Genomic DNA, 10,047 nt, shown 5'->3' with positions numbered 1-10,047 from the left:
GTCAATAAATGTCTGAGATAACCATGGTTATATCCTTAATAAGGTTTGTTTAAGCAGAAATATTATATTTTAAAGTATAAAACGTGAATTTGAATTTCGAGCCCTCTTAAAAGCTTTTTGCGATGTCAAAAAAGCTGTTGTAAGCAGTGCCACCGGACCGTCGCTTTCTATGACCAACTGGCAACGCTCTTCCGCGATCGCTAAAAGTTGACGTGATGTACGTCACACACACAAACACTCACCCACAATTGCACTCTCACTCTCTGCGAATCGCTTTGTTGCTATCTTCGCGTGGCTCCGTTTTAAACTCTGTCAATCAGAATATTAGCAGCAAAATGTGATATTATCGCGTCTTGCTTTGCACACGCGTTTTCCACTTTTTGCAACGGTGTGTGTGGTGTTGTTTTTATTTTTATTTTGTATCTTTTCGTTCGATTTGGCGACTTTGATTTCAGTCGCCAATCGTCAATCGGTGCGCCGGGTTCTCTTCTCTTCTCCAATTGGAACGTGGGTGTGCGTGTGTGTGAAAGAGAGCGGGTTCAATCAACTGCAGTTTGCAAGTCGAGCACTTTCCCCTCTACCCCCGAAATGCTCCCCTCGGAAACGCTACATTTATGCAATTAATGCATATTAAACTTATAAAGTAAATGGAATTTTTGTTTGGCAAAAACAACTACGTAACAGCTGCGTTCTGGTGTGTGTGAGAGAGAGAATGAGAAAGAGACGGAGCAGGCAGAGAGAGGGGGCGAGACAGAGAGTGATAAGTGAGAGGCGCAAGAGCGCTTTTGTAACGGAACACAGAAGCCGTAGTTGAATTCCAGTGACGTTGAAAGAAACAACTGCAAAGGCAAAAACAAAGACCATGTTTATAAGCTGTATATTCCGCTTTGATTGATACAAATGAATAAGCAGTGCGGGTAGTTATACAACTGGCTGCAAAAAGTCACTCATTAAGAAACGCCTGAGATGAATTTCACAGCGGCGGCAACAAGTGCAAAAATAATAAAAATCAAAAGCCAAACAAAAGCCCCCTAAAAAACGGAGCAGCGAGTCGTAGTGCCAAAAAGAAAACAACATAAATGTAAATAAAAAGACGAAACGTTAATTATAACGGGCCACGAAATCGCATAAGGAATCAACAAGTGTGTGTCTGCCTTTTCCCTATTCGCTTTCATTCATGCGGTCAACTTAATAACTATAAAAACAAAAACAACATTCGCTGATAAAAGCCCTGCACAAGCCACAACAAAAGCAACCCAACAAAGATAGTAAGAACATCGTGTGGCCATTGAGCTTTAAGTAAGTTTACTGTGTCCTCAGATACTGCGTTCAAGTTGCCCAACCAGTTGCCGACATTTACTACATTGGCAGCCGACTATTTGCTAAACATTCCAGTTGGACAAGCCTTTCGGTTTTGTATCAGGGGTGCGCGGTACAGTGCGTTACAGAAGTGTAAAGGATGGTACATTTAGCTATTATCTGTTACCAAAATGTTCAAGTCCTGGTTACTCATTTGGTTCTCTACAGTATCCACACATCGCTTCAATAGTCGCTTAAAAAACCAACATTGCTCCTTTTAAGGATGAACTATACTGTTATCGGGTGAATTCAATCGAGTAGAGAAACGCCCGGGCACGAGCGGATAGCTAATGACAGACCTCGATGGGTGGCAACGAGGTGTTTCCAAAAGGGCATTGTCATCCGGGTTGGATAATCGCTGCCATCAGATCAGTTGGATACCAGATTCGCGATGAATACCTGCTGCTAGCCAAGGTCAACTCCCAACCGTGTGCAAGGAAACCTTTTAGCCGACATTTCAAGTTATCTAGCTGAATGGATACAAGCATTCTCTTTGAACTGTCCTAGCAACTGAAGCCAACATTAAATAATTTCGTGTTTAAGGTCAGACATATTTGAAAATAAAGCATAAAAATGTAATTCCCCACTCTACCATTCAGTGGACTTCTCCTAAAATTGTCAGCTAAACTTTTTTATTATTTTGAAGAAATCAAATCGTTTTTCACCCCATACTATGTTTACCTACAAGGTCAGACACGAAACTTAAACTACCTAAAGTATAGAGCTAGTTCTATCTCGATACAATTTACTTGTAAATTACTAATCCGTCACGTTGGACAATTTAGACAATTTGGACAATTAGAATTACAGCAACTCTTAGCAACATCTCGCACAATTTAAGCGCCATTGTAGTTCTTTGATAGCTCTAGAATTTGGATATTCTGGCCGTGTTCAGGGCCTCCGTCATCAGTCGTCCGAAGTCGGAATGTACCATGGTGAATAGTTTTACTGCCCGCTCCTGGAGGAACTGACTGGCCTCGGTGAGATGTTCGGACAAATTGCGAACAAGTCGTTTCCTGCCGCAATTGTCGAGGGTGTAGGTCCAAAAGTCGGTGACCTGACTGAAGTTATCTTCCGTATCACCGCTCATAAATCGGTAAACATCTCCGGTCAGGGGGCAGCAGGTTTGCAGGCCCAAAGCCCGGGGACTTTCCTTCGGGCCGCAGAACGAGTTGGGGAAGTAGTTGGGGGCCCCGTTTTGGTTGTCGGTCACCGTCATTTGACCATCCCGCTGGAAGTTCCTCACATTAACTCTGTAGGGGCAGTTCACCGGGATCTGCATGTAGTTAACGCCCATGCGATGACGCTGCGAGTCCCCGTAAGCAAAGAGACGACCCTGGAGCATCTTATCCGGCGATGGCTCGATCCCCGGAACCATGTGGGCCGGACTGAAGGCCAGCTGCTCCACCTCCGTGAAGTAGTTGGTAGGATTGCGATCAAGGACCAGTTTTCCGACCGGCAGCAGGGGAAAATCCTTCTGGGGCCACACTTTGGTCACGTCGAACGGGTTGAAACGACACTTTTTGGCCTCCTCGTTGAGCATTACCTAATAATTAGGTTTTATAGGAATTGGATTAGCTTCGGCCGAAAAATAGATATTTAAAGCTATTAAATTGAGAATATTGTTTATGCTTATCCTGTTACTTCCAGCAAAAGCTAACGTACAGCGTACGAAGTATAAACACATATTTTTATAAAACCTACAAATGAAAAAATTTGGTTGGTAAAATTGACCAATGCAGCTAGTTTAGTAACTATACAAATTGTACTTTACTATTAAAAATGGTTCTATTTGGTATTATACATGTTTGTTTTTGCCTTGCTTCTATTTAATAGTTAAACCATTATCAACATATCACGCTCACGTAATGTGTGTATTTTGTTATTGTAAAAGTAAATAGTTCATTAACTATCAAAAATAGTTATTCTATCGTAAAATCTTTCACGCAAAAGTATGCAGTAATAGCTTTACAAATGTTCTCCAATGTGTTCTTTATAACTCTCAACTGGGTCTTGCGACTCGTCCACCTGGACTGCTAACGCTAACTCTAAAAAGTCAATACTACTTAATTTATTCTTTAAAGTCTTCAACATACTTTCACACTAGGTGGAAGTAACTTTTAAAAAGTGCCATTTAAAAATTACTTTTTTATTTTGCTTATAAATTACCATGCCAACTTTACGCATCTGTGAATTTGTTTAATTACTATCAATTTTAAAAGTATATATATTATAACTATAAAAATAGTTACTCAACTACAATTCTTGGCTTGGGTCCTTTCAACCCTTTTTTTGGTTACATAACTATTTTTTCGTTAATGTATTACGTAAGAGTAACTATTTAATGGGTAAAATTAACAATTCGATGGCTGGGGACCGTTATACTATTATATTGGTTGGATTTGGCAATCCACTTTTTTGTGTGTATATAAGAAAGGCAACTTGATCTATTAAACCAAATTACCAGGATACTACGTGAAAAAAAGATTGAATATTTAAGGCATACAGTTGTCCATATTGTTTATATTCCTACCTGAATATACATGGACCAGCTGGGATAGTTGCCCTTCTTTATCGAGTTATATAGATCCCTGATGGCATAGTCCGGATCGTGGGACATTAGCTCTTCGCATCGTCGGCTGTCCAGGTTCTTGACACCCTGATCCGTCTTGAAGTGGAATTTAACGTACTGCGTTTCCCCAGTTGCATTGATCATGCGATATGTGTGAACTCCATAGCCGTGCAAGTGGCGATATCCATCGGGCGTCCCGCGATCACTAAAGTACATAAGCAGAGCGTGCAGCGTTTCCGGACGTAGCGTCATAAAATCCCAGAACATGTCGGGATCCCTTAAATGGGTCTGCGGATTGCGTTTTTGGGCATGGATCAAGCTGGGGAACAGCGAGGGATCCCTCACATAATACACAGGCATGTTGCAACCCACAATGTCCCAAATGCCGTCGTCTGTATAGAATTTGACCGAAAATCCACGTTGCTCGCGGATCGTATCCGCCGAACCTTGTTCCCCACAGGCCACCGAAAATCTCATGGCGATGGCACAACGTTTCTTAACCTTGTCGAAAATTGTGGCCGCACAGAATTTGGAAATGTCATGGGTGCACTCAAAGTAGCCAAAGGCCCCAGCTCCCTTGGCATAGGCCACCCTTTCGGGAATCCGTTCCGAGTCGAAGTGCATGAGCTCGTCAAGAAACTGAAAGTCCTGAAGTAAAGCCGGACCCCTAGGTCCCACCGTCTGTATAGCATCCTTTACACCAACCGGAGTTCCACTAGATGTTGTGATCTCCTTTTGCACCTCGGAGTCATTATTCTTGTAGTCGATCAATTGATTTGTGGCCGGATCGCGTGAACACATTTTTAAATTTTGTATCGAGATACCGCCAGAAAAACTTAAATTTCCAAAAAAAGTTTTTAAAGTAATATTTTACACAATTGATTTGAACAGCAAACGATGATGTTGTGAGTGATGGTGGTCGTCAAACATACGAACTAAAAATGAAGTCTAATTCTAAGTATACCTGGGAAGGTGTGAAATCCACAAAAAACTTCAGTATAGTTTTGAAATATCGAAATTTATTGTAAGCAATCACTTGCAGCAAGCATACGCTTATTAAGATTATATTTTTGTGCCGCTTTGATTCTTTTTGTAAAAGTATCTATACTTAGTTATGCTGCTGATGATAGAGGAAAACTAGTATTCGAACAGTACAATTACTTTTCGAGTATTAGAACCAGTGATACATTACAAATTTTAGGGCCTTATGCTGAACTAATATGTCTAAGTTTATCAGCTCAGCCCGGAAATAGAGATAAATATATTGTTTTGTCAGCCGAATCGTTATGTTTGTGCTTAGGGTTTTTGTTTTTGACGCCGATGAAGAGGCTCGCGACAGTCACGAGGGTTCAAAGGTGGCAAATTGGCAATGCAGACGAGGGGGTCTGCGTCAGTAGCACCACGATAAGCGATAAGAAAGAGAAATTCAAGGGAGATACGCGGGAAGCAGGGCGATAGCTCCCACAGAGCCCATGGGGCTTATCGGCTGTTCTGGCACTCGAACTAAATTCGCAAAATGTCGGGCGCGAAAAATAAATTCACATATCGGTAAATGGCCAGAAGAAACAATAAATGTCTGATAGTCAGAAACTCTGTTTTCAACGTTATCGGCAGTCAGTGAATTTTTTACCTTTGTTTTTTATTTGGCCGCAATGAGTGTTTTTATCTGCCCCTGGGCCAGTCAATAAAGCATTGATGATTATGATTTCGGGTATTTTTTTTGTATTTTCCTGTTACCTCTTTTTGTGAGTTTAGATATTTGATTTGGGGAGTGTACAGTGTACACTCTACATTGCTTTGCTTTATAGAAGTCCAATAAGCGATAAACCCTGGTATAGGTGCGTCTGGCATATTGCCGATATGGGATCGTAAAACAAGTGACTCCGTCCTACTAAAAATATCCGATGGGGGTCATGTAATGTGAAGCGTTTGGTTGTCAGGCACTCGAGTTGACACCTACATTGTGTGCGCAAATGACAAATACATAAAATATATTTGTAGATTTACAGGCGATACTTCAGTTCGATTAGCGGACCGTCATTAAAAAATTATTGTGTACTCCAGGCGTTCTGTGGGTTTAGCCAGCAGTAGATTGGTATACGACTTCTTATCGATTTCCTTTCCCCACTTACAGTTGCCGGACATATCTTTACGACTATGTGATTGGATCTCTTCGACCGACCTGTAAATAAAAAGTGATCACATAACATGAAGCATCCACAGGACCTGAGCGTTACGGATGGCCAGCAGCTTATGAAGGTGAACAAGGTGGAGAAAATGGAGCAGGAGTTTCACGAGCCTGGTATGTTTATATCTAGTTTGTAAATATGTTATTTACAATTTAATATATATATTTATTAAAATATTTTTAGTAATCACTGAGTGCTTTTGCTAGAAAATAATATCGAAATAATTTATTCCTAATTCTCTTAAAGGTTAGAATATCTTACGATGATTTTATTTATTCGAGTAAATTATAATCGGTAGCGACTTTTTGAGATTCCTTTCCATAATCTAAAAGAAAGCCCATCCTACATTTTTAAAAACATGAAAATTATTTATTTTACAATATTTTTAAGACTCTTAACAGCGAAATCGATTTGTTTAGAACGATGTTTTAACACGTGCCACGTGTGGCACCAAAACACTGTTAAAATCTCATAGGCAAGTGGTAGCATTATAAATAGAGCGACATGGCCTTGATAAGACCGCTTTCCAACCGATAAGCCTGCAATCATTATAAATGCTTATAGTTTGTTTATTGATTAGGAAAATTTGCTGGCCGTGCCGCCTGCTGCAACCGCTTATGATGAATTTAATGTTACAATTTAACCGGAGCACAGATGGAAAAGGAATGCCAACAAATACACTCAGAGAAAAGTCCATTCTTAAGTGATTCAGTATATTCGATCTCAAAAGTGAGCCAAGATCTATTCATGCTCAAATTTTCAAAACAGAGATCGAAAATCTTCTCGGTTTGCGAATGGCTTTGGGTATGAAGATGAAATCTTCTCGGTTTCAACATTGAATCGATCTCGATTTCGATATGAATCGTTGTCTGTTTCAACACCGTTCTCGGATTCAAGCATAAATCGTTCTCGCCTTCAGATTCCATACTCAAATAAAAATGATAAAATTTTCGAAATTATTAAATTAAAGCCTTACGGCTTTCATTTCATTATAAAGTTGATATACAGGAGGGGATACAAATTAGATAAACTTATAAATGGAGTTTCTTGATGAATCTCAATCGGTGAAATAGCCTCTTTAATTTCGTCATCCCTTATGTACCTAAGGCTCTCGTAAGAAACTCCGACACCTAAAGCATTATATTATTATTATTATACATACATATGTATATATATCTCCCATATTTGTATCATGCTTAAGATGAGTTGCGAACAACAATCAGACTCTTTTTCATACATATGTATATTACATCTGCGTGCAGTTTCTAGTCTGTGTTAAATATTCGGCGCATAAGTTTAATATTCAATATGTACGTAAATAAATGAATGAAATATAGTTAATACAATGCATTTCTTAAGAAAACGTTTCCGAGTAAAAAACGAAGAATAAAATAACACAAATTGTAAAAATAAGATTTTACTTACATTGTAAGTATGAAAGGGCTTTTATCAAGGACAAGGCTCTCAAATTTTTCGTCACTTTCTATTGCACATAAACTTAACCGCTCACTTTGCACAAAACGAAGAAAAATTCGAAGAAAATTCGCAGCGACACAGAGTCGCAGCTCACTTCGATATCTTTGCGATACTTTCAAGAGAGGAGTTCGGTCTCTCTCTTCTCTTACTTACTTACATTTTTTCTACGTCTTCCCTGGACGTCCCTCTTCAACCACCTTAAATCCGAGATTGCTTCAGACTCGAAACACTAAAATCTTGATATCGAGACGAAAAAAGTGAGAAGACAATATTCTCAAACAGAGAAGAACCGATCTATGTTTTTTTTGTTCTCAATTTTTCTGGGTGTAGGGCTGTGAAAAACAAAGGAAACGCGCACAACTTTAAGCGTTGTGAAATGTAATCGTAATGTTTAACTTAACCCCGAAGGGTTAAATATGCGCAATGGCAAGCCCACGGTGCGACTAAATACTGGGGCTTATATACATATAAGTATACCCAGCAAACTCAGCTTACAAGCCCCGTCTCATACTTGTTGAATATTTATAGAGACGATCAGCCTGACTGTCTATAGCTTAAGCTGAGGCGTTGAATGGGGCTTGTGTCACCTTAGTCGATGTGCATTAACTTATTTTCGTACCTATTTATGCCTCCTGTAATTCCATGGTATTATGCATGGGAGAGGTTCAGGGGCCCGAGCCTCTATGTATTATATTGTGTGTATATAGAGGCAAGAGGACCGTCAGACCGGGCGACTCTCACACCCTGCTGATATGATATGGGGGTTATCGCCCAGACGCGAACTCCATTGATTTGCATTCGCCTTCGTTTCGGCTTTCGCGAATCTTCGTCGTTTTTCGATTCATTGCGGCGTTTTATTTTGTTCTTGGTCCGTTTTTGTTTTGAGTCAAGCGGCATAATTAAAAATACTGTTTCCGCTATCTAAGATGGTATAGACCCAATGGTAGACAAAATAACGAAAATAACCCACATACATTTTTTTCTATTTCTTCGATATCCGCTTCAGACATTCATTTACTTCCATGATAGATAATTCAAGAAGTGCCTTGCGCCACATGTGATATAAAGTTAACCAATATTTCACTTTGCTTGAGGTCTAGAAATGTTTCGTAATCGTCCATCGTATATGCCTATATTGTACATACATATATGTATATATATGGGATAATAAAAACTAAGAGTGACCGCCAGATAAGCCATATTGCTTATGCTTACTTTAATGGTGATCAAAAGCATTGCCAAGAACTGGGTTTCAAAGCGTGCTTTAAATGATTGATTTTATAAAATGCAAGAACTGCATTTGGTGTAATCCTATGGATATTAAATTACGTTAATATAGACGTATATAAGCATATCTGCATATCCTGACGTGTGTTATTTGTAAATAGCGGTTTGAAAAAAGACAGCATTTAATGTTTTGAATAAAAATAAATAAATAAATATAAAACTCAGGGGCATTTAAGTATTCTGTTCACCTCTATTCACACTAAATTGAATTTGGTGAACTGGCTTTAAAAGATATAAGGAAAAATATGAGCCCCAAAATATTTTACATGCATCTAGAGCCGTCTTTCCACCAATTTTTAAGACATTTACCACCATTGTTGAGACTTGGCATGTGGATTCTCAAGCTTATTGCGCAACGCAAGCTTATTTCAGCAGTACGCCACGCCCACTCTAACGCCCACAACCCGTCTAACACCCACATTTTTAAATACTGTTCAAAACTGCCCATGCGTTAAAAAGTTATTGGCAAAAAAGCGTTCTCTCTTGTTTTCCTTGTGTTTTTTAAAGCTGTTTATCACATACATTTTTTGTGTATAGAGGTGAACACATTACTTAAATTACCTTAAGTTGGGATCGACTAAAGATATGAAAGCGTAAATGCAAATTTGATGAAGGCCATCTAAGCAATTTTTTGAAATGCTTATCAATTAAATTGAGTACACATTGTCGAAGATATATTTATTCAAAACATAAAATGTTGTTATATACATTTTACTAATATAATTTAATGCCCACAGCCCTGCGCCTCATAAAAAGTACAAATTTATTGTCCAGGGTAATTTATGTTCGCCCTTTCTTACCTTTATCTTATTTATTTATTTTATTTTTATCTTTATCTTAGTAAATCGGTACTATCCTTTTTTCCAGTTCTTCATAAATGTGACTCTGTATGTATAACTTAAACGTGTATGTATAATACAATGTACTTACATAGGTACATTCTATTATATTGTATATTTCGAATAAATTTCAATTGATCCGCAATATATATTTATATTATTTCCATGTTACATTAATTGCTGACCACGCCAGTGTATCTTTAGAACTCAAGTCGTTTTTCTCCCTGGGGGCGACGAAAAACCTTTTTAGTCGAGTACTTGGCTGTTAGTAGTCTTTAGTGAGCCCATTCCCGAGATTCGCTCCTTACACAATCCACTCGGACGG

General features: G+C 38.9%; 2 protein-coding genes across 3 annotated transcripts in view; one reads left to right on the top strand and one right to left on the bottom strand.

Annotated features, from left to right (window-relative positions):
- The first annotated feature begins 371 nt into the window (after nucleotides 1-371).
- Nucleotides 372-10,047, top strand: part of LOC119548791 (transcription factor HNF-4 homolog) — a 37,263-nt gene continuing 27,587 nt past the window's right edge. Inside the window, exons 1-2 of one of the 2 annotated variants that reach the window (XM_037856366.1) lie at nucleotides 372-388; nucleotides 6,066-6,233. In XM_037856366.1, coding sequence (XP_037712294.1) covers nucleotides 6,140-6,233 — 94 coding nt within the window. In that variant the 5' untranslated portion in view covers nucleotides 372-388; nucleotides 6,066-6,139. Of the gene's footprint in view, nucleotides 389-529; nucleotides 1,300-6,065; nucleotides 6,234-10,047 lie in introns of those variants that run through there. The other variant, XM_037856364.1, reaches the window with a different exon arrangement.
- LOC119548792 (catalase) lies at nucleotides 2,091-4,871 on the bottom strand. The gene is made up of 2 exons (XM_037856368.1): nucleotides 3,893-4,871; nucleotides 2,091-2,905 (listed from the first exon to the last, which is right to left on the bottom strand). Exons 1-2 carry the CDS (start codon nucleotides 4,730-4,732, stop codon nucleotides 2,225-2,227), a joined length of 1,521 nt encoding a protein of 506 aa, XP_037712296.1. The 5' UTR covers nucleotides 4,733-4,871; the 3' UTR covers nucleotides 2,091-2,224.

This window comes from Drosophila subpulchrella, chromosome 2L (genome assembly GCF_014743375.2).
Source record: "Drosophila subpulchrella strain 33 F10 #4 breed RU33 chromosome 2L, RU_Dsub_v1.1 Primary Assembly, whole genome shotgun sequence".
NCBI lineage: Eukaryota > Metazoa > Arthropoda > Insecta > Diptera > Drosophilidae > Drosophila > Drosophila subpulchrella.
This window is presented reverse-complemented; position numbering and strand designations above follow the sequence as displayed.